The 25425-nt window shown below is 40.4% G+C and overlaps 1 protein-coding gene across 1 annotated transcript in view; it reads left to right on the top strand.

The window, feature by feature from the left end:
- Positions 1-24623, top strand: part of SLC35F4 (solute carrier family 35 member F4) — a 225998-nt gene extending 201375 nt beyond the window's left edge. The window contains exons 3-8 of the mRNA XM_038544811.1: positions 661-958; positions 6236-6455; positions 15805-15930; positions 17825-18017; positions 21550-21639; positions 24184-24623. Coding sequence (XP_038400739.1) covers positions 661-958; positions 6236-6455; positions 15805-15930; positions 17825-18017; positions 21550-21639; positions 24184-24425 — 1169 coding nt within the window. The 3' untranslated portion in view covers positions 24426-24623. The remainder of the gene's footprint in view (positions 1-660; positions 959-6235; positions 6456-15804; positions 15931-17824; positions 18018-21549; positions 21640-24183) is intronic.
- Positions 24624-25425: the final 802 nt, after the last annotated feature.

The raw sequence follows: 25425 nt of genomic DNA, 5'->3' as shown, positions 1-25425 counted from the left end.
ATGACTTTGTGTCGTCAAGATTTGCCCTGTTCTTGGGACACATTGCTTTTCAATTTAATAGTCAGCTTTGCTGCAGTTTAGGGGGAAAAAAAAACACCTTAGTGGAGTATGAAAACAAATACTTATTTTTCACTTACTTTTCATGTTGGCAGATACAGGGCTACTTTGGCTGGGTTCTGCTCTCTCTCCCACAGAGGCTGAAAGGGCAGCTGCTATTTGGCATTTTCCATTCTAGGAACAGAGAAGAGCAAGAGAGTTTAGTGAGACCTTCTGATGCCTCTTAAAGCTTCTCCCAGGAGGTAGCCTACCTCACATCTATCTCTTCATGTTTGATTAGACCAAGCAGGTCAAGTGACAAAGGCCACAGTCTTTGGGGGCAGAAATATGTTATGCTTTTATAAGGAAGTGGTTGGGTACGTGGAAGGACAGCATAGCATCCACCAAGTTCATGAGCATTGTCATGGTGTTGACAATGGATGAGGGTCAAGATACATACCATACCCCCACAGAGCAAAGATTCAGAAGAGAAAATGAGCCAGAGTTATTAATCTCTTTAAATGATGGTAAAAAAGAAAAACACAGGTGATTCTTCTGTCTGCCTCTTTGGTTGCTGTCCTATAACCTGATTTCCACACATTTGTATTCCTTTCCTGTTTTCAGGGGATGATGGAACACAGACTCATCCTGAGAACAGCAGCCAAGAAAACAGAATCAAGGCTCGCTGCCGGTCCTGCACGTCCATGGTTCTGAAGGCTGTCTGGGGACTCTTGATCATCTTGTCAGTGTCATCGTCTTGGGTTGGAACCACACAGATTGTAAAAATTACTTACAAGAACTTCTACTGTCCATTTTTCATGACTTGGTTTTCAACAAACTGGAACATTATGTTTTTCCCAGTCTATTATTCTGGTCATCTGGCCACTGCTCAAGAAAAGCAATCTCCAATGAAAAAATTCAGGTAGGTTTGTTTCATGTTAAATGGCTAATACAAGATGTTTTAAAATAATTTCATGAAAATATGCGTAATTTCATCTCTGTAGAATATGAACTGAGTTGACTTTGGGAGTGAGGAGAACCAGGATCTAAGCTTGGTAATGAATACATGAGCACTAGGAAACAGAATCGGTCCTCCTCCTAAAAAAAATTATTGTACATCTACCACATGCCAGGCTCTGTGATGTTGCTTTCGTAGATCTTATCTTGATTAATCACCATTGGTGGTAACATGTACCTTTAAGGTGGTGTCACTATCCCCATTTTAACAAAAGAGGAAACAAGTTTAGAAAGGTTGAATGACTTGTCCAAGATCACACAGGTCTAAATAACAGCATCCAGATCTAAACCCAGAATTATCTCTGAAATTCATGTTTTAAAAGAACACCCCGGTGTCTCAAGCCCAGAAAAAAACATGTATTAATAAGATTAATTGTTCCAAAAACATATGCTCAACATTTTGGATGTTGTGGTGCCCAAATGGGTAAAATGATCTGGTTTCATGAAAAGGGAAGTTTGGCCCTGATGGTTTAAAGATTATTTATTTGAGAGAGAGACAGAGAGTGGGGGGAGGGACTAAGGGAGAGAGAATTCAAGTAGACTCCCCACTGAGTGGGAGCCTGACATGGGGACCCTGACTGGTGGCTCAATCTCACGACCTGAGACTATAACCTGAGCTGAAACCAATAGTCAGATGCTCAACTGACTGAGGCACACAGGCACCCTAGCCCTGAGGTTTAGAAGATGCCGTTCTTTGCCGGCTCGGAGCACATGGGGCCTTCGCTGTTGTTTCACCAGCTATGAACATGAAAAGAAATGCATTATCAGCCTATTCTTAAAAACTTAACAAACTGTAAAAGGTGTATTTTCAACTTCCATTTTCTATCACCAGCTTGGAAGTGCTTGAGAAAAAGTCACACTGTGAGCTGATTTTCTATTGTGTCCATGATTATTCAATTAAAATTAAACAAAACCTATATAAAAATAATAAATGTGTTCTGGTTTGGAGGAAAGGAATAAGCTGTAAGGCTTATTAACAGGATCCGGATCTAAATCCAGAATTATCTCTGAAAGTCATGTTTTAAAAGAATACCTTGGTGTCTCAAGCCCAGAAAAAAACATGTATTAATAAGATTAATTGTTACAAAAACATATGCTTAATATTTTGGATGTTGCAGTACCTAAGTGCATAAAATAATCTGGTTTCATGAAAAAGGTCTGTGATTGCTAAAGATATTTTGGGTTTGGTTTGGGGTATTTTTTAGATTTTATTTATTTATTTCAGAGTAAGAGGCATTAGTGGGGAGGAGGGGCAGAAGGAGAGGCAGATGCCCCACTGAGCAGGGAGACTGATACGGGGCTCAATTCCAGGACCCTGAGCCAAAGTCTTAACTGACTGAGCCACCCAGGAGCCCCACTAAAGATACTTTGTATTTGATTCAAAATACAAAAAAAAAAAAAAAAAAAGACATGACATTGGTGCATGTCTTTTTTAATAACAAGGTTTAATAAGCTATTACAGGGGACATGGGTATCGACTAAAATTTTGCTGTTTGAAAATAGTTTATCCATAGCATGTATGTTCTACTCCAATGCTCCTGTGGTTTAGACACACATGCTGATAAAAACAAGAGTTTAGTGTGGGATGTAGTACCTCAGAACACCTCAAAGCAAGCAACTAGGTTTTATTTAAGTTAACACATCTACAACAAGAAGCTGCTGCTTACAGTAATGTTGTTTTGGGAATCAACTTCATCTTTACCACATCTCTCATGTCTGACTAACTCTGAATTTAGTGAAACCTGTTGATTTGACAAGACACCTCCACCTGTTAGTGCAGGTTGGGTGAAGACCATTTCTGAAACCGAATCAAAGAGCTTTTACTGTCAAGTAGAAAACATTGTCTTTGTGGGGAATATTCTCCAGAGGCCTCCTCCATAGGAGAGGTAAACATTGCCAGAAAATTCTAAGACGCTTGATCTTTTTTTCCTTGTAGACCCATTTACACCATCTGCCAAAAAGGTACTTCCGGAAGCTCTCATGGTAGAACAAGGGGAAAATAGAGTTAGTGTATAAGACTGGAAATAGAATCTGTCCCATAGCACCAGACCCTCTGACTATTGTCTTCTTTTCTCTTGAATGGTATGAAAGCATTTTCCGTTGTTTTCTTACCACTAACATCGAAAGAATTTTCAATAATGTATCAAATTTATATTGTAGGGATTGTTCATTTGCAAATAGTTTTACAATCAAGAGAATTTAATTGCATCACATGAATTTGAAATTTAATAAAAAAAAATTTATAAGCCACACTTTTTACAAGGAAAAGAATCTCTAGAAAGCATGAAACTAGAGCCAAAGATATATTCATCTATGTCAGGTACCTATGAAATGTGCTTAAGATGTCATCTGACATATGGATGGGGTTCAGTAGTGAGTAGGTACTGCAACAATGTTGAGCATAATTAAGGATTTATTTATTTTATTTTAGAGAGAGAAAGAGAGAGCTCATGAGTAGGGGGAGGGTCAGAGAGAGAGAGAGAGAAAAAAACGGGAGAGTGAGAGAATCTCAAGAAGACTCCTGGCTGAGTGTGAAGCCTGATGTGAGTCTCAATCTCACACTCCTGAGATGATAACCTGGGCCAAAATCAAGAGTCAGACACTTAAATGACTGAGCCAGCCAAACATCCTAATGTTGAGCACAATTAAATTATTAGCGTCCCCCAGCTTCTAAGCTTTAGGCCAAGCTTTGCCACCTGTCAGTGCCTCTTGCCTAGAAATTCTGAACTCATCATCCCAAAGAGAGACCCACTGTTACCTGCTTTTCTATAGAAATCCTTTCTTTTTTTGAATTTTCACATTTCTTAGTGCTTAATGCTAAAATAGCATAAGGTCCTATACAGGTGACCTGGCATTTGAGTGGAGAGCGTTTTTAAGTCCGACTGATTATAGCAGTGACAAATGGAGAGAAGGTTGGCAGTAAGAGAAGGGAAAAGAGGGAAACGATAAGGAAGCCCACACCAGGGGGACAGGATAAGCCAGGTGAAAAGAACAGTCTCTGCCCCCCTGGGGGAGGGGGCTGTCCCTGTTGCTGTGCCTCCCTGTGGGGTCAGAATGTGGGCTCTCCTGCATTCAAAGTCTTTGCTTGAGAGCACTCAACTCAGTGTGATGGTGGCCTCTGGGAAGGAAGGTGGGCCAGGGCCAGGGCTATGAAAAGAAATCCTTTCATCAGAAATGGGTTTGTTGTGGTTCTTCATAAATGTGTATTTCAAAGCACCATTTAGTGCTGGTAGATGTCAGGATGAGCCCAGGACTCTCAGCTCCAGCTCTCCTTGGCAGACTTTCTCACAGAGCAGATCCCTTTGTGAGAATGAGCAGAATATGAAACTCGTGCCAAGATGTCCTGTGCAAACTGCTGCTTGGTCTGTATGTGGCTCTGATTCAGTGTATCTCCATGGCTGCAGGCCTTGAGATATGCCATCCAATTCCCGGGTGTGTGAGCATGTGCTCACACAGGGAGTGTTGATTCCTGTTTACTTTACAGAAGACTTTGTTTTTGAGTTATTTCACCCCTTCCTTGAAGTTTTGTCTTTCAAGTTAAAATTTACCTTTGAGAAATCACATTTTTATTTTACAAAAAGCCTCTCATTTTAAGTTGTCTCCCACCCAAAAAGTAAAACTATGACACAGGTTTCTGTGTGTGCAGTATTTTAAAAAATATTTTATTTAAATTAAACTTGCCAACATATAGTATAACATCCAGTGCTCATCCCATCTCAATGTGCATTTTTAATCTCCCTGGATTCACTGGCCTACAATTCCCAGCATTCTCAGCTGCCTGGAAACAGTGTTTACCCTGAGACTTGACATTGAAGGCCATACTCCTGTGCTTAGAGCCTCACCACTTTGTCACTCACTCCCTCCCTCTATGTGGCCCTCCTGTGGGGTAAGCTGCTTCATACGTGTGGGGCAGACATTGGCCAGAGATCACTTTGGTTTGTAATACTTGGAAGCACAATTGTTTCTCTTCAGAAAAAGCTGGAAGAGAAACCAGTGTTAGTATCTACAAGAACCACATAGATTTCATTATAAGCATGCAAACATTAGTAACGTGTTGCTTTTTTTTTTTTTTAAGATTTTATTTATTTATTCATGAGAGACACACAGAGAAAGGCAGGGACACAGGCAGAGGGAAAAGCAGGCTCCCTGCAGGGAGCCCGATGTGGGACTTGATCCTGGGTCTCCAGGATCACGCCCTGATCTGAAGGCAGACGCTCAACCACTGAGCCACCCAGGCATCCCAACTTGTTGCTTTGAACAAGATATTTATACTACTCTTGAAAATACACTGCCTGGCACATGATAGTTACCCAGTAAATGTTTGGATAAACAACTGCGTGGAAAAAATAAAGCTGAGTTATCCCAACAGCGAGCCTGCTTTCAATCCATAGTCAAATAAACACTAATGATTCTATCATATCATTACTGCCTGTCTGCATTGCTAATTTGAATATTTTGATTAAAATGGTCCCTTGGGCTAAATAATCAATTTAGTCAGAAATCAAACACATCAAACATTTAACTGAACTGATTATTTTTACACAATAAATTCAGATAATTCCTCCAAGACAGCCAAATGTGTGTATATAAACACAAGTTGAGTTTGATTTTTATCTATTTTACCATTTTGTGGTCATCACAGCAGCTTTCTTCATTTTCTCTGTCTTAAAAATGCTAGAGGAAAAACCAGCTAGTCACCTGGACAGATACATTAAAAAGAGGCCTTGTCCCTTAAGAAAAATAGAATTCCCAAACTGGGAGGCTTTCCATGGTACGGGAGGCTGCAAGTTGTCTCTACCTGTTCACACTGTCACAGGCCTATTGTATTCGCCCATTGGGAAAGAATCTTCTCTCTCTTCTAATAGCTAGTAATCCAAGAAACTACTCATTTCTTATTTCTCCCAGCTTATCTAAGAATGTTTAGCAGCAGCAGCATGGCTGCCTCAGCCATCTTGAGAGGTAGGAAAGGGCCTCACTCTGCTCCTGGGGAGATGTGGGCTCATTTCCATGGAACTCTGCCCCTGCTGTGGCCCATAGGTGGGAGCCCTGGGTTCAATAGTTCCACAGATGAACAATGAATGTTGAATGTTTGTGTTCTTGCCAGAAAAGTGGCTGTCAAGAGTTAGACAACCCAACATGTGTCACAATTAGTACCTGACAATTACCTCTTTTTCTTTCTTAGGGAATGCAGTCGGATTTTTGGAGAAGATGGTCTGACGTTGAAGCTCTTTCTTAAAAGAACTGCTCCCTTTTCTATTCTATGGACTTTGACTAATTACCTGTATTTACTGGCTTTAAAGAAGCTGACAGCCACGGATGTCTCTGCTCTGTTCTGTTGTAACAAAGCTTTTGTCTTCTTGCTGTCGTGGATCGTGCTGAAAGACAGGTTCATGGGAGTGAGGGTAATGGCACACTTGATTCGATGGGTGAGGCCGCCCGTATCGTAAATCCTTGGCATCAGGAGAGCTCCTCTGTTTCATGGAATTTCTGTCAAACTTTCCCCATTGGTTCTGAGTACAAATTGGAATTTGGAGATGCATTAGAACACCCAGGCAATGACAATATCATGAAAGGATAAAGAGATGGTCTCCCTTGGGCAGTCAGCTGATTTCAACAGGAGGCACGAACACAGACAGGGAAAATAAGTTCTTTTTTTTTTTTTTTTTTTAGAATTAATGGTGTGATCAACTCCTTCTGTCCTCAGGAAAGAAGGGTCTGAGAAAATTAGCCACAGTAAAGATTATGAATTCTTTTTTTCAATCAACATATGTTGGGACAACTCCCTCATGCTTTCCCTCCCCCTGGCCCCGAGATGGATTTAATTAACATTGGTGTAAGTAGATAAGGTTACCAAACAGTAATTAAAGTCACTGGTAATAGTACAATGCTGTTAAAAGTGGCTATATATCTAGTGTGACTAATCTAGAAATGGAACTAAAGGCAACAATTTGTACTTTGGGGTACAAATCCTTAATTGAACTGTATTAAACTTCCACCAACCACTTCAGTTCTGAGTTTATTCCTTTCAAAAGTAATATGGATTTGAAAAAAAAATTATTTTGTATGCTTGCTCTAAATTAGATTGATTGAAAGCCAGGCAGATTTAAGGAGCCAGATCTCATTCATATAATTTGTCATGCCACCATGATGAAAACATTGAGAAAATAATTCTTTAGAAAGAGGTACAGATGAAAAGCCTTTTCCCAGAAAATAAACATCACACAATTATTGTTCTCTGAAAGAGATGTCCAAGACTGGATTGGAAGCATATTTTTCTATCAAAATATTCCTCTTGTTGCAATGATTCTGGGTTCCCTATGCCCCTAAATGCTGGAATCAATTTTAGAGAGAGAGCTGATGACAGCCATTAACCCTTAAAACTTTTTAATTTTATTTTTTTAAAGATTTTATTTATTTATTCATGAGAGACAGAGAAAGAAAGAAAGAGAGAGAGACTGAGAGAGAGGCAGAGACACAGGCAGAGGGAGAAGCAGGCTCTGCGCAGGGAGCCAGACATGGGACTCAATCCTGGGTCTCCAGGATCAGGCCCTGGGCTGAAGGCGGCGTTAAACCGCTGAGCTACCTGGGCTGCCCTTAAAACTTTTTTAAATAGCAAATTCTGATTGTATCCTGGGAGATGCTGCTCAGAAATTTAGAACCAAAGCTTGACATGAACAAGTAGAAAGCTATGGTAGAAGATGAGATGAGAACCTCTAAACCTGTCCGTGATACATTAGAATCACACTCTCCACCAGCTAATCTTAGATTTGACATCCAGAGGGCTTAATGTTATGTTTTTATATGTGGAACTGGTGCTGGCTGTCTACCAGCAGGTATCCTGACAAGTCCTTGAAAGCAGGGACAGTCCCTATATTGCTCACTGTTCCATTCAGGATTAACTACATAATTTTGGGGCTCAATACAAAATGAAAACACAAGGACCATTCTTTAAAAAAAAAAAAAAAAAAAAAAACAAACAAACAAAAAAAACCTTTTAAAGCAGTTTTATCTTTCCCGCAGGTTTTTATTTAAATTCAAGTTAGTTAAAATAAATTAAAAAAAAATAAAATTAAAAAATAAATAAATAAATTCAAGTTAGTTAACATATAGTGTAGTATTGGCTTCATGAGTAGAATGTAGTGATTCATCACTTACATATAACACCTAGTGCTCATCACAAGTGCCCTCCTTAATGCCCATGATATTTAACCCATCCCCTTTCACCTTCCCCTAGCAACCCTTCGTTTGTTCTCTATAGTTAAGAGCTCTTGTAGTTTGCCTCCCTCTCTGTTTTTATCTTATTTTATTTTTCCTTCCCTGCCTATGTCCATCTATTTTGTTTCTTAATGGTTTTCTTTTTTTTTTAAGATTATATTTATTTATTCACAAGAGACACACAGAGATATATTTTGTTTCTTAAATGACACAGGGACCATTCTTTTTAAAAAATCTATCAATAATTTCAAGATAGCAACAGTAGAGCATGAAACCAAAGGCAAGGCTTTTCTAAGCATGAGACCCTATGCATCTGCACAGGTCATATGCCCATGAAGCCAACTCTGCCTCTGTCTCTAGAATCTAGAATAATGCAGGGGATTATTTGAGTCCTCAAATATCTACCAAATAGGACTCTGTAGATATTTGAGAATATAGGAAATAAATTCATGTTGATGAGATCTTTGCCAGCACCATGGATTATCCATAAGAATTTGGAGGGTCTTGTCAGAAGAGAGGGAAGAAGAGATTTCAGGGCTTTTCTGCCCTTCCAATGGCATCTGCATACCAAAACGGAATCAATACCTTCACTATTAGATTTACCAGTGAGAAAATCCGTTGCATTAGAGTGAGTGAATGCATTTAATCAGGGAACCTACTGATACAAGATGTCCCGCCAAAAGAGTTTCAATCTTTGAGATTTAAAAACAAAACAAAACAAAACTCAGCTGTGTAACTTCTATTTAAATCACAGATTTCAAAAATCTGCCTAGAGGCTACAAACCATCACCATTTGAAAATTCGCATCTCTAGTGGGTTGAATGGTGGTCCCCAATAGGGTGTCCACATCCTCATCCCCAGACCCTGTGAATGTGACCTTATGTGGAAAAATGGTCTTTGCAGACATAATTAACATAAGGATCTTGCAAAGAGGAGATCATCCTGGATGATTTAGGTGGCCTTGATTCCAGTAACAGGTATCTTTACAAGAGACACACACAAGGGAGGCACACAGAAGAGGAGAAGGCAGCATGACCACAGAGAGAGAGACTGGAGTGACTGGGGCCACAAGCCCAGGAAAGCCAGGCAGCCACCAGAACCTGGAAGAGTCAAGGAATGTATTCTCTCAGAACTGCCATTGGGAGCATGGATCTGCTGGATTTTGAACTTCTGGCCTCTAGAACTGTGACAGAATGCATTTCTCTTGTTCTCAGTCACCGGGTGTGTGGTAATCTGTGACAAGGGCTTCAGGAAACTATGACAGCATCTGTAAGTCAGAAGACCCAATAGAAAAAAACAAATGTTATATAGCCAACGAGTTGTATATACTTGTTAATAAGTATATACATAAATTAAGACACCATAGATGGCAAAATGGTAAAAATGAACATCCAGCACGGTAGCAGTCAGTCTTCCTTTCACATAACAGGATATCCTTCACTCCTCCCTGGAAACCAAGAGGAGGTGTTTAATGCCATGTTCCAGGAGAACGTGAAGGTGTAATTTTAATGACGCTCCTAATCGGTCCAGGGGCAATGTAAGAACCAAGACATATTCAGCATTTTGCCGTTTGACAGTATCAACAATTCTGTTTTTCCTGAAACATGTTGAGAACATGTTTAATTGGGGCATTTGAGAAATTAAAAGAGGGCAAACAACACTGATGATGTGAATGTCACTTTCATTGCCTACATCCAGAGGTGAGCAAAGCACAGCCTGTGCTGCCCGCCCCCCCACACACACACACTTGGACTACTTTTTTTCTCTCTCTTTTTCTTTTTTAGTATTTAAAGTACTGCATTTAGTCATCAGATTAAAATTTGTATGTTTCACTCACTCTAAGACTTCAGCAGTTTACAGATAGATGGTTTTTGGATGATAATTGTCATTTGTTTGATCTGAAGAAGGCTCACATTTCAGATGATCACATTTCCTACTTCTATTTTTCACATCCAAATGACACCACAGACAGTGAAGGATGCTTTAAATCATAATATTGGTGATATGTGTTTCTCTGGAGCACCAGTTGCCAGAAGTAGCAATGCTCATGGAAAAACTAATTATGTTTTATGAATAACTTGTTAATATTTTGTTTTCTTAGAATATTGATTGAATGACAGATGTAAAGGGGATTTGTTGTACATTTAGTTTTCTATCATAAAGTCATTTCAGCCAATTTGCTGTAAACATTGGTGTGTTAAAAACTCACGAGTAGTTGCTTACAGGATCATCCCGTGGAAATTAGTAAACTTTTTTAAAAGATCTTTTTTTTTAATTGCACAAATGTTGGTGAGAATCCAGCTCTTGCAGCTTGGAAGAAGGGTCTTTTCCCATCTTCAAGATACTGTCCTGTTTAGCTAGAGTTCTTAAATTCGTGAAAACCAGAGAAACTAAATAAAAAAAGGTTCTCCTCAAAGAAAATGAGCCCCTGGCCGGGGGTTTTCTTCTCTGTCGCTGGTATCGATTGCACTCCGATCTGCAAAGTAAATGTCAGACTAGGAAGTTGAAACTCTTTCAGATCTTGTCCCTCCCTTATTTTTTATATTACTAATTGAATTTTTTCTTTCATTTTTAAATTCCCTTGAACAGAGGAATAAAATTGGTGAGTGGTGAATGGTTCAGCAAACCCCAAACTTCCTTAGCAGATTTAGGAAATGAATTTTTGTCTCCTAGGTTTGACACCCACATATTTTTCTAGCTGTAATTGGGTCCCTATGCAGTTAACTATCTAAACTGTGGCTCTTTTGGACACTTTCCAAGATCCACCACAGCCCAACTGGAGTATGTCAGTTAAATGGAATCTTTCTCTGTTTAACGCACTTCTCTGAACTCAAATTGGGCTCCAGGGTGTGCTAAATCAGGACCCTGGAGCTGAGCTGTTACTGATTTGGGCCGTAACTGAGCATCCATGTGCACCACAGAATCCTCTATTTCAGAACCTTCATGCTTCCTGGAAGAGGCAGCAGAGGATGGGTAGTGGGACTCATCCTTTTCATCCTCCTCTTGGCAGGAGCAAAATTTGTGAATACAAGGAAGAGAAAGCTGAGGTGGAATGCTCTCCAGTTTTACACCCGCAAGGAATCCATAACCCCTTAACAAAATGCCATCAATAGATCTGCTCTATCTTCCATGCACACCCTTTAGTCTTTCCATCTGGCCATTCTTTCCCTCCTTTCCATCCTGGTCTCCCTTGGAGATCGTTTTCAGATGGATTTTATTCATATAAAAATAGATGTGTGTTGGGGGGATGGAGGATGGGAATCTTGGTTTGGGGCTCTGCACAACTTGGGTTTGACCTGTCCCCAGGCACCCTCTGCGCAGACATACACACACACACACACACACACACACACACACACACACAATCTGTACAGCTATACACTGCCCACCCCTTTCATTACTCACACTTCAACTCTTGTCCAATTTCACTGGATCTGAGTAAAACAGATGGTTCACCTTCATGGAACCTTAAATGTAGCATGTGGACGAGCTAAAGGATTCTGTATAGCTTTGGTTCCTTGAAAATGGACTCTATTTAAATAAACTAAAAGAAAACAAGGATGATCATCAGCGCAGTTCTCATCAGCCAAGCTATTAATGCGTACCCCACATTGAGCTCCGGACCTTTGGTCTTGAGCTTGAGTACAGCCCAGCCAGCAGTGTAGCTTTGAGGCCCTTCATTCTAGAGGCTGCTGTACACTGGAATTTAGAGGTGGTCCACTGTGAGCCACAGAAGCCCCTCCGTGCTCACCCACTTTTAGAAACACAGTTAACTCCAAGGCAAATTATGAAAAGACATTGCAGTTGCAATTAGGCGATTAACAGTTAACCTCAGTACTCAGAACCCTACAAGATCTGGTATTGCTACACAAATAACAATTCTGGGCACCATTTTGCCGATGGGAAGCACAGTAAACATAATGAGGGGCTGGTAAACCATCACAGAGATCAAGAGAAGGGCTAGACTCTGGTAGTTTTTGAGGGCCTGAGACAAAAAGGAAATGACGATACAAGAAAATAAAACAGCCAAAAGCCAGATGTTTCCCGAGCTTTTAACCATACAAATGAATTCTCTGAGAGGTGGTATAAACCTAGCTTTTGTGCAGAGTCACATGTGGTATATAGCACAGTGAGATTATCAAATGTTTATCTCCAAAGCCATCTCTGGGCTTTAGGAACACACTCAAACAGCCTCAAGGTCCCCCTCTGAATAGCCCTGAAAGTTGACAGGAGGCTCTCAGAGGGGTGTTGAGCCTGAAGAGGAAGGTAACTGGCTCCAAAGGAAATGTCCCCTAAGAGGTATACCAGGGAAAATGAGCTAAACAAATTCTCATCTTCAAGGTACTCCTCCCAGGTGGGCACACCATGATGTGAGAAGTCCGAGAGGTTTCCAAAGTTAAAAATGAGGCATTGGCAGTTTAGTGATCATTACGGTTGCAAACATGCTCACTCAAACCAGATTGAGGTAATGGTAGTGGTGAGTACTTATTGGTGATGGGGCTGGAACTGAAATAGGTTATGAGGAGAGCCACATGTTTCTGAAGCCAAACAGTGGGCACCATGAGATTGTTTATTTTCAGCAAAATCATCCCTCATCTGGATGCTGATGTGTTCAAAGGCATATTTGGGGTTTTTTCCCATGTGGATATGCACCTATGTGCATTTCTGACATAGGAGTTAAGGCACTGGCTTCCCGCAGGTACATTTCCAGCATCCGGAGCCCAGTAAGAGTCATTTTGTGTTTTTTGTTCAAAAGACCAGGCTATGAATCCTTCCTTGATAACTGATTAATTCTGAAAATGCCTGTGACTCAGATCTGTGCTTGGGCTATTTGTTATTTGAAAATTTCAAAAGTATTTACTCTGCAGTTAAGCAGTGGTACCAAGGGGAAATACTCTGGGATCATCCAAATGACCACTCCACTGAGCTTTCCACCCCACATTTTTTGGCATTTCCTGCATTAGCTGAGCTCTCTTCCCTTAGTTCCAGCTGTGTAGATAAGAAACATGTCGAAGATTTCTCAAAACACAGCCACAGAGAATTTGTTCTATTAGTTAGTTGTAAAATTTAAATTAAATATGTGGAAAATAATTTAACTTATCTTTTCCTTCCAGAAAACCTATATAACCTATAAATTACTGTTCACACCATAGAGAAGAATTTTTCTAATATCTCAAATATTCAGATTTTCATGCTTTTAGAACTTAACTAACCACATTGTCTGCCCCGCCCCCATATGAAAAATGCTTCTCTCCATGAAGGCAATTGAAAGAGACACTGGTATAATTGATATGTCAACTTAAGTGGTCCAGCTAATATTTCCACAGCACTTGAATATAAAATGTAATGGAGATCTTTAAAAGGCTCATCACAGTTATAATTTTGAATTCCTATAAAATTTATAATCTTTGTCCATACCCAATTCCTATCTTGGGAAACCTTATAATAGACATATTATGCATATATATTGTTACTGACTCAGAAAAGGAAGTGCTTCTAACTAGAGCCATATCCTGGGAGTAATAGTATTAAATGTTCATCTCTTTCCAGAACAGTGTTCTTGTTTGTGCTCTTTTTTGTTTTGTACAGGTTGTTTCTTTTCATAAACTCCTAAACCCAGAATTCTATGTTACACACAATTGCCTAAACCTAGATATTATGTATTATAGAATAATTTAAATGTGAAACAGTACATCATGTTAAAGTTCATTATGATTAATACTGTATTCTATTAACCCTGTCTTGATCTGAACAAGAAAACACAACTGATGCTTGGCTGAAAGAAAACAAATATTGATTCAAATTTATTGTCCTACAAGCTTGATCTTATGAGGGAAATCTACTTGTGCACCTGAACACTTTGACCCATGAGCATTATTTAAACATGAAAACAAATCAGAAAATGTACCTTTTTATTTCTCTGAAATCAGACTGCCCAAAGGATCATTGCAAGTCCCTGGCTGAACTATAAATCCCCAAATCAAACAAAATGATAGCCCTTACAGAATTTCCAGGTCTACATAACCCCCTCCCCATGTTTATTTATGAGTCTATTACTTTTTGTTTGGAAAATTTCCTTGACACCTCATGGTGTGTGTATTAGATTCTATTCCCTCTAGTGAGAGGCAAAGTCTAACTAGAACACATGCCTGGGAGCTTTAGAGAATATGATATTCACCCAGCAAGAGAAACGCCTCCCATCAAGCAGCCTTCTTGGAAAAACCCTTTATGAAGACAGTTTTTCACTGCTGACATGTCAGCGTCTGTTCTCAAGTACTCCTGCTGTTTTTCATAAAAGATACTTTAGTAGGGAGCGAGGTCTGAAACCAACAGTGCACTTGCTTTTGGTGGTCACTAACAAAAGAATTGCTTTAGCAGCATCTAAATTATATGTGTCATCGCCATCATACTCTGCGCTGGTCTGAACAAGCCTACAGTTATATGTTGAAGAGCTACGTTTCGTTGTAATATAAATATTTATAAATAATTTATAAATAATTCATTAATAATATTCGGAGGGACCAAAAAAAAAAGTCACATATGTGGAAAAGCTATCTATGGAGGAATTGATTTACTCAGGAATACTCAGAACTGAACCTTAACAAAATTAACCACCAGGTACCTTTACACTTCTTGCAAAGTTGCATCTTGTTTTAAAAGTCAGTGAGACTATTTCTCAAGAAATGACTCACTGTTCCCTGTTCCAGGGCCCTCATTTTACTGTTTACTACAGCTTCGAAATGTTTTCCAGGAGAATCAGTTCAAGATAATTTGAGAAACAGATGCAAATCAGCATTTCACTAAGGGAATGGACCCCTCTTTTGAATATATCAAGGATCATATCAATTTATAGCAAACCATTATGATTTTAATCAAATTATGAATATTTCACTTTATGCAGTAAATGCTCTAGAATAAGGGGATAAAGTTCTCCTTTGTGGTTAGTTTGCACGTACACAAAAGGAAGAACTGACCTCCATTTGACATTCCAAGTGCCAATGCAAACTCAGCTCATTCCTTATAAATCAATATGACAGATTATTTGCTTTCCTTTTTTTCCCCCCTTGGCCTAAATTTTGCCTCTTAGCTGCATCAATATTGTGTTTCCCTAATCAAGTCCTGGTTATGTGTCAGTTTTCAAAATCATGCATTGATGATCCGAGGAGCTGATTGAAATATATGCTGGATTGTTTGAAGAAAAAGAATACAGTATAAATGAAAATGCTCTGGAGTGATTTTCTATTAAATTTATTTCACCAACATGGGTATTAATCCCTAAGAAGTTGAGCTAAAAGATTAAACTGAAATTACTAGACCTTAATTAGAATGTGAGCAGCTTTTATATTCTCTGCCTGGATGTCTCATGAGCATACTGATATCTTGTTAATACTGACCCTTCCTACATTGAAATAGTGATGTACAAGAGGTAATTGGGTTTGAGGAAGCATTTAGCAACTCTCATGAAGTCTTCGATTGCTTGCCCTGAGATATGGAGGCATCATTTTTTTAAAAATTTCTTTGCATTCTATTTGACAGATAGTTGCCGCAATCATGGCCATTACTGGCATCGTCATGATGGCATACGCAGATAATTTCCACACGGATTCAATCATAGGAGTGGCATTTGCAGTGGGCTCAGCCTCTACATCAGCATTATATAAGGTATGTTGTGCCTTTTTTAGTGTAGTCAACTGTTATCCGTAGTTTAGACTTAAGTAATAAAGGAAGGCAGGACAAAGAAAGTCTTGGCTAGAGAAAAAAAAAAAAAAAAAGATGGTTCAAGTAGGAACAAGTACCATTCACTGAATACTTGCTACATGCTGGGCACTTGCCCGAAATTTTCACCTGTGTTAACTCAACTTTATGAGACACAGGCACTTATCTCCATTTTCCAGATGAAGAAACAGATTTAAAAGATTAAGTAACTTGCCCAAGGGCATACTGCCAGGAAGTGATAAAAAGATTTCAATTCCAACTGGCCACCTCCAAAGCCCATGCTCCATGCCTCTTCATCAAATGAACATCAACCAGTTGCAGCAGAGGCTGAGACCCCTCCTGTCTTTAAGTTCTTTAACGACCTACAGTCATTATTTTAACTCCAATGAGGTGTTAAAAATAACAAACAAGCTGTCACTCGCCAGCTGACTGCTGTGTATTAACCTCGAGCCCCAGGAACTCCTGTTATTAGTGAAATGCAGGGCCTCCTTCCCTCTCTGATGGATACTCTGGGGTTGCACTATGTACTTAACCACTCTTTCTCCTCTGGAGCTGCCTGTCATCAGTGGAAAATCCATTCAGTCATTGCCCCTGACTTCAGAAGCGAGGACTGAGAGAGCAGATCTAAAAGGTTATCCCCAAAGCTCCACTTCTCAGAGCTAGCTTTCAGTATATAGCTAAGGCCCTGTTCCACTTTCACCTCTCTTGGTGTTTCAATGAGAAAATTCTCTGTGAAAAGCAGAAAGCGCCCTTTGCTTCCCTCCTGGATGCCTGTTCTGATTATTCACCAACATTGTGGCTCCGAGGACACCAAGTCTATTTCCATATTGCCATTTCTTGGCCCACTGATTCTGTGACAAGTTTTCACTCAATTGCCATTAGTGTCTAACTGGCCCCCAGCTGAGACTCACTGAGGTGTCTGATGTGACCAAAGAACAGCACATGGTCAAGTTCTCTTGATTAAGTCTCTCAAGAGAAAAAATAATAAGTTCTGTCAAAATTAAAAGCAATACCTGGTTGCTATGTGACAGGGATGGCTATCTTATAGAGAGAATTCTCCTGACCATGATATAGATGGATTCATTCTGGGAGCAGTAACATTTACAGACATGCATAAAATCAAATGTACACTGTCAGAAAGATCTGCTCCATTCTACATTGTTTGAGGATTAATATGGGAAACAGAAGGGTTATAAAGCCAAGAAGTAGGGAGTAGAGACCTGGCTCCTCCTCAGCCCAATGTGTCTTTATGTTGGCCATTCACATCTCCTGGCTGTCTTCCTCTGTACACAGATTTATATCCAGAAAGAAAAACTTGTTTTAATCTGGCGAATAAACACAGTAATTGTGAAAATATTTTAAGCTCAGAGAGAAAAGTGCTTATAAATCCAAGGCATCATTATTACTTCTCTCAACAGCATAATGACAGTCTCTAAGTTTTTGGTATCTGTCAGAATACGGGTAAAATGAATTCCATGCTTGAGGAGAAGAATTGATGGCATCTCAATCCTAGATTGTCCTGGGTTTGTCTGCACTCTTATTTATCATTAACCCTAGGCTCATTCCCGATAGTGGTGTTTAACACAGTGCAAAGTGCCTGTAGCAGTTTCCAATGTCATAAGGAACTCGTTGTAGGGCATTTGCTTTTTCATCTGAAGACTACAGAGCATTTTAATTCCTTATCTCAATGGCCCACTTGGTGCCATGGAGATGGTGGGGTAAAAAGAAATAGAGGATAAACTCTGGACTGGTCAGTTCACTGTATGACTATGTAGAACTTGCCTTTCCACTCTAGCAAAGTCTCAAACTGTGTGGCTAAGGAGTTTCTTTCCCAATCTAGGTTTTGTTTAAGATGTTTCTTGGAAGTGCCAACTTCGGTGAAGCAGCACACTTTGTCTCCACGTTGGGTTTCTTCAATTTGATCTTCATCTCTTTCACCCCAGTCATCCTGTATTTCACCAAGGTGGAGCACTGGTCCTCATTTGCGGCTCTGCCGTGGGGCTATCTCTGTGGGATGGCCGGGCTGTGGCTGGGTAAGTGGCTCTGGGTTTTGCCTTCCATTCCCTATGTCATTCTACCCTTCCTTGGATAGACAAATGATGATAGTGGGATTATTCCCTTGGGAACCTTTGTCCTCCATTTCCCAAAGTTACCTAAGGTTGATTAATGGTTAGAAGGTTCTTTGCAGGCTATTTCTTGATTAGATCAGAGCTGTTCAATTGGTATATCTCCGAGGGGTTAGGGTGTGAGGTGGAGGCCCAAGCCATTCTGATCACCACTTGTCAAGCAGCCTGTCCATTCTTCATGATGTACTGTAATGATATCACTGTGTTCCAGGCATAGCACAGTGCATCAGGCAGAGGGAGAGGGGATATGGTGCATTTAAGTAACTCAAAGTGGATCAAAATGGCTGGAGTACTACGTGTAGGAGGAGTAAGGAGGAAGGGGGGAGAGGACATTCTGGAAAGAAACAGGTCATGGAGGGCCTGGAAGCCTGTTAAGGGGATTGAATTTAAAATTCACTTAAAAATCTTTCAGCAGAGGTGACAGGCTCACGTCTTCATTTTTGTCAGCCCACTCTGACTGTGTATGGAGAATAAATTTGAGATAGGAAGCCTTCAGAAAACAAGAGAAGTCAGACCCAGACTTGGTTGCCCTGCTAAGTAGGCTGTGCCTAGTCAAAGACCAGGAAAAAAATCACCTGGAGTCTTTGTAATGTTCTCTCTTCAAACTCCCCAAACTCAAGGCGGTCTGCTTCATCCGCTTCACCTGAACAACAGGTTTTGCTACACTCAATGTAAAAGGAACCTGAAAAATAACAAGCCTGCTCTTCCCTCCCCAAGCAGGTGAACAACAGCAACAACTAATGACTCCGTGTCCCTTTACTCAGAACAAATGCACTTTTCATTCTGCTCCTCTGTCCTGGTCTCCATTCACCCACCACACTTGACCTGCAGGACATCTACCGACCCTCAGCTGACCTTCTTTATCAAAGTGACATAATCTGAAGCAGCATTGCAGTTCCAGTTCCTGGAAGAAAAACATGGCCTGGTTTTTATTCCCACATAGGCACTGAGTCATCTTCTTTCTACTTTGGCCCAGGCCCCTGAGTGGAGGTCTTAGACAAGAGAAGGATCAAACGTTAATTGTTGGCCCTTTGATTTCTACTGTTGAAGTCCAAAAATATGTAGTTATGACCTTTCATAACCTTTGCTAAATTGAGTGGAAATTAATAGTAATATTTCCATAAGATCCAAACATCCTAATTAAAATTGCCTAGATAATTTCCTGGCCAAAAACAATCCAGCTGGAAGCAGTCATAACCCAAATTTCACTGACTCTTGGCACCAGCTGTGTACACACGATCCCCAGCTTGCTACAAAGTAGCCCTTCACCAACATATATCCCTTGGCATGTCTTAACACATGGTCCTACACAAGTCCCAATCTGGCTGAGTGTCACCCAGGCTAGTGGGATGCTAGTTCTTCACCGAGCAGTAGGCTCTCCATCCTCCACTGGGTTTAGTGCCTCCTGGTTCTAGAGCTGCTCTGCCCCACCCATACCCAGTGCACCGCAGTCCTCAAGGTGCCAAAGCTCCTCTGTGACAAAATGACAAGACAGCCTCTCTCCTGACTACGTTACACATCCCAGGGTGTTACAATCTTCACTGCTTCTGTTCTTAAGTCTTTACTTCCATCCCTCTCTTCTCTGTAGTAACCAGATATGATCAGGCTAGAGCTGGGCTGGAAAAACAGCAGGTGGTCTTCTGGCCCACCCACATTGTCTGTAACTCCAGCTTTTATTTGCTCAGGCTCACCTGGCCTCATTTCTTCTTGCAGGTTGACCTGGACTGTTCACCTAACATGCCTGAGTCCCACTTGAGCTTAGGCTGAGCCCCCTGCCACAGATAACATGTTGAATTACATATTCTTGCCCTTAGGTTGTCAGAAAAGTGAGTAAGTGCTCTACTGAAAGAGCTAATTAAAAACAGACAACATATTTTGGTGCAGCCACCTGTTTCTTGCTGAGTGAGAAGGGCTCACTTCTCACCCAAATACCAACACTTTCAATCTGCTGAAAAATCCAGTTCGGCCAATAAAATAGCAGGAGTTCAGCAGAGCCTGTGTAGAATTTCATAAATTCCTGACTTGTTACAGTGTGCCATATTTGACTCCCTAGGTCTGAGGAGAGAGTTGAGATACTGGAACAGTTAGTCCCATTGTGGCCCTGCCATGAGGGAGGAGTAGTTATTAATTTAAGAAGGTCCTTTGCCTTGATTGCCACTACTATTGTATAATAATTATGCAGGATCCCAAGTTTTATGAAAGTCAAACCCATTGTCTCTAACTACCAAGTACAAGTAACTCCAGATAACTAAGTTAATGGGCTTAATTAAAGCAAGAATTATAGATAGCAATGGAAGAATAAACACTGTCCTGAATGGGATGGCTCTAGAACCATCTTTGGCTCTATCGACTATAAGCAACATGGTTGAGTCTTTAACATAAAGATTTCTCTGAATTGAGAACCATTCATAATTGTTGATATTCATCTCTCTAACCCCTTAAACAAATACTGGATTGAAATCCATTAAAATAATGCTATGTAGGGGTGACTGGGTGGCTCAGTGGGTTAAGCATCAGACTCTCGATCTCAACTCAGGTTTTGATCTCATAAGACCCAAACACCCTAATTAAAAGTCCTAGATAATTTTCTGGCCGAAACCAATTAGCTGGGAACAATCATAACCCAGATTCCCAGCGTGGAGCCTACTTTAAAAATTTTTTTTTCAATTTTAAAAATAAAATAAAATAATGCTAGGTATTTTATAATTGCTTTTCTTTTTTATAATTGCTTTTCTTTTGAGAACATATATTTTTGATCATTTTTGTAGGGGGTAGATGATTATCTTATATTTTATTCAAAAGATCCAAAGATACTAATTTAAAGATATCTAGCTATACCTTCCTTTGGTTCTGTGGACCTGCCCTTGGGTAATCTGTGCACAAATCAGGATATGGAAAAGCTCTGTGGGGGTCAGTGCATGACATTGAACACATTCTTGTTTGCCTGCATTGATGCTCATCACAAGAGAGAGGAAATAAAACAGCAGAGGCCATTCTCAGATAGATCTTCCTTTAGGCAGTGACACCAGAGCCTTTGAGTGACCCAGGAATGTGGCATTATATAGCAAAGTAGCTAAGGCAGAAAGCCCAAACTTAAACCAGCCCTCTGCTCTCAACCTCTCTGGCTGGCCCCAACCTACCTTTGTAGTGCTAATAAGCAGCGTAGTGAATTGATTGTTTCATTGCTTTGCATTTGCTCTACAGGCCCTTTGCCAGCCAATTGGCAAGAGATCAAGCAGCCAAGGTGGCAGAGGAGAAAAAAGAATAGACTACTTCCGTGGAGAAACTCCTGCATCCAGCTCCCAAATTAGAGAATTAATTGAGAGTGCAGAGAGTATAGAAGGCACGTTTAGGAAAAACACTGGTTGTATTATGTTAAGAAGGAAGGAGCCCAGCATATCAATTCCCCTTCATCCTCTGTATCCTCCTTATTTTACAGCCTTCAACATCCTGGTGAATGTCGGCGTGGTGCTGACATACCCAATCCTAATCTCCATCGGGACAGTGCTCAGCGTTCCTGGAAATGCAGGTACTGGCACGATTTGACATGTGTGCCATCAGTGTCCTGCTTGTGTTCGTTTTACACTGTGAGTTGTGTCTTCGAACAATTGTGAATTATGTCCCTTGCCTGGGAAGATGTTTTTAAATATCATGAAGGTGGCAGACAACAGAATAGCTATGCAGCAGATTTAAAATTTGCAGCTATAAACACTGTTTTTACTCGGTCGTGCTTTTAGAATTAAATACCAAATGTATCATTTGGGTTTCATGTAATCTCCCTGACAACCTAATTTTGTGGTATTTTTAGAGGAAGTCCTACAGAAACAAAAGGCCTCCCAGCCTAGGACTTGCAAGTAAACGTCACTAATGAAAGTGTAGGAAATGTGCAGGGTGTTGGCTCCCATCAGACTATCCATGGGGAGCTGCAGAAGCTTCTCCTGGGGGCAGAGCAGATGGCCCTCTGGAACAGATACAGAAAAAAGCAATTTGACTCACTTCAGGGACAAGAAGAGAAGCTATTTTTCCAGGATAATCTTTGTAGTGAAACCTGTCAATAGAACAGGTAATGAAAGGGAGTGATTTGGCAGACTGGACAGTCCTTCTAACTGTAAAATTCCATTTTTCCAAGTCCCATCTTTTCTTGCCCCAGGACAATCAGCAAGTGTTCATTGAACACTTATTGTATGCAAAACTGTAGAATAAACAGGGAAAAAAGGAGATTATGGTTCCCATAAGAAACTTTCACTGAATTTGGAAAACAAGACCAACATATATGAGATAACTTATAACTCCACAGTATAATTTATTAGTAAATGCCAAATTGTGTGAGACAGACTCCTAGGATCATAAGATATCCAGAGAAAAGATATATCCAAGGGGAATAGAGTTGTCAAAGAAGTTTGTTCATTCACCCAGGGATCCATTCATTCAACGCATCATTTCTGAGCACTTAGGATGCGCCACAAACTGTGCTAATGCTGGTAATAGGTCCTGAAGAAGACACACAGTTTCTGCTCTCAGGATCGTGTAGTAGACAGAGGAAGACAGAAGGAATTGAGTAGTTAAAATGTAGAGACAGAATTGTTTTGATAGAGGTATGTAATGAATGCTCTGAGAGCACCCAGGAAGGGCATCCAGGGTGGCTACCGGCAAGAAGCCAAAAGAGAGAACTAATGAAGGGATTAGCTGGGTGGTGTGGATATGAGATGGAATGGACATTCCATGTAAAAAGAACAACATATGCATGACCAACAATTTCACTACTAGATACATATGCCAAAAAATTGAAAACAGGGACTTGAAAACATACTCGTGTGTGAATATTCACTGTAGCACTATTCACAATGGCCCAGAAGTGGAAACACCCAAATGTCCATCAACAGATGAATTGATAAACAATTGTGATACAATGAGCTATCATTCAGCCATAAAAAGTCAGGAAGTATGGATTCATGCTACCACACAGTTGAACCTCGAAAATGCCATGCTAAATGAAAGAAGCCACACCCAAAATGTCACATGTGGTATGATTCCATTTATAGGAAATCTCCAGAATAGGTTGATTCATGGAAACAAACAGCAGATTCCCAATCAGGAATTGGGAAGTTGGGGTAGAGAATGCTGGAGAGTAACTGCTTAAGGGGTAAGAGGTTTTTTGTTTTGTTTTGTTTTGTTTTGTTTTTAAGATTTTATTTATTTATTTGTGAGAGACACAGAGAGGGGTCGAGACAGAGGCAGAGAGAGAAATAGGCTCCATGCAGGGAGCCCTATGTGGGACTTAATCCTGGGACTTGGAGGATCAAGCCCTGGGCCAAAGGCAGGCGCTCAACTGCTGAGCCACCCAGGTGTCCCAGGGGTAAGAGGTTTTTATTTTAAGTGATGGAGATGTTTTGGAACGAGATGGAAGTGGTGGTCATACAACATTGTGAATGTACAAAAAAATTAGTGAGTGCACTAAATTCACTTGAAACAAGTTCATTTTAATTTATAGGAATGTCACCTTGATTGAAAATGTTTAAAAAGAACAGCACGTGCAAAGACATAGGCATTAACAGGCCTGGCTCATTTGAAAATTCATCAGCAGCCCAGTGAAACTGGAGAAGTGTGAGGGGATGCAGAGGAAAAGTTTCAAGAAATAAAACTGCAGGGGGCACCTGGGTGGCTCAGTGGTTGCCTTTGGCTCAGGTTGTGATCTCAGGGTCCTGGGATCGAGTCCTGCATCTGAATCCCCGCAGGGAGTCTGCTTCTCCCTCTGCCTATGTCTCTCTCATGAATAAAGAAATAAAATCTTAAGAAGAAAAAAAAAGAAACTGCAGAGGTAATTAAATGAGATGACATGAGAGTTGAAGGATATAAAGGATACTTCTGATTTAGAGAGAAGGCACAGAAAGCAGACAAAGGGAACGATATGATATGGAAAGAGGAAAGACAACCTTGACTTTAGAAATCTCTAGAAGTAGCACTGACTTTGGCCAGTGCTTTGGACTTAAATATATATAAACTTATATAAGTTTATATAAGCTTCTCTTAGAAACAGTCATAGCCTGTGACAGACTTGATTTTTCTTCCCTAGCTGTGGATCTCCTGAAGCAGGAGGTGATATTCAACGTGGTCCGCCTGGCTGCTACCATCATCATCTGCATTGGGTTTCTGCTGATGCTATTGCCTGAAGAATGGGATGAAATTACCCTGAGATTCATCAATAGCCTAAAGGAAAAAAAGAGTGAGGAGCATGTAGAGGACATCACTGATTCCAGTGTACACCTACGGAGCAGAAGCAGGGCCAATGGGACCGTGTCCATACCACTGGCTTAACAAGGGACACATTTTGAATGCACGTGTATGTATATTCTGTGAATATAATAAAATTTTCTCACTACCTGTACGCTCAAATGACAGTATTAACTCTGAATTTGGATAAGTCATATGTGAAATAATGCCAATGATAAAAGTTTACATTTATATGCTTATCAAGGAACTGGTGTAAATAATCATAATAAATTTTTTTATTAAAACGTATTCATCTTTGTTCTATTTCTTATGTTTTAGAGGGAATTCTCTCTCTCTATCTCTTTCTCTCTCTCTCTCTCTCTCTCTCTCACACACACACACACACACACACACACAAATTTACAAAATTTCCTGAAAACATGAGGTTCTACTAATTATGGGTTTATCATGACCTGACCCTCACCGGGAGCTGAGATGTTTTCATTCAATTAGAGAAAGTTGTGGAAGAAAAAAATACACGAAAAGGATACACATATATATATTTATATATATTTAAGTCCAAGAGCCTTGAACTTATATATACTTTAAGAGCCTTAAGTTTGGAGGCTGGAAAGTAATTAAACAGCTATCAAAAGAGCATCTTCTTTTTTTTAAATTAATTTATTCATGAGAGACAACAGAGAGAGAGAGAGAGGGGCAGAGACACAGACAGAGGGAGAAGCAGGCTCCACGCAAGGATCCCAATGTGGGACTCAAACCCAGGAATCTGGGATCATGCTCTGAGCCAAAGGCAGGCGCCCAACCACTGAGCCACTCAGGTGTCCCAAAAAGAGCATCTTCTATACGCAAGACTTACACGAGGAAAAACAAAGGCGTGATGATATAGAAGACTCCATTTATGCTTCCAATGTGCTTAGAGTAGTGCAGAGCATAATAGCATTTACAAATATCTCTAATATAAGTTAGACATTTAAAAATGGCACTGGAGGGCAGCCCGGGTGGCTCAGCGGTTTAGCGCCGCCTGCAGCCCAGGGCCTGATCCTGGAGACCTGGGATCGAGACCACATCAGGCTCCCTGCATGGA

Source organism: Canis lupus, chromosome 8, assembly GCF_011100685.1.
Source record: "Canis lupus familiaris isolate Mischka breed German Shepherd chromosome 8, alternate assembly UU_Cfam_GSD_1.0, whole genome shotgun sequence".
NCBI lineage: Eukaryota > Metazoa > Chordata > Mammalia > Carnivora > Canidae > Canis > Canis lupus.
Note: the sequence above shows the minus strand (reverse complement) of the source record. Positions and strands in the feature narration are given on the sequence as shown.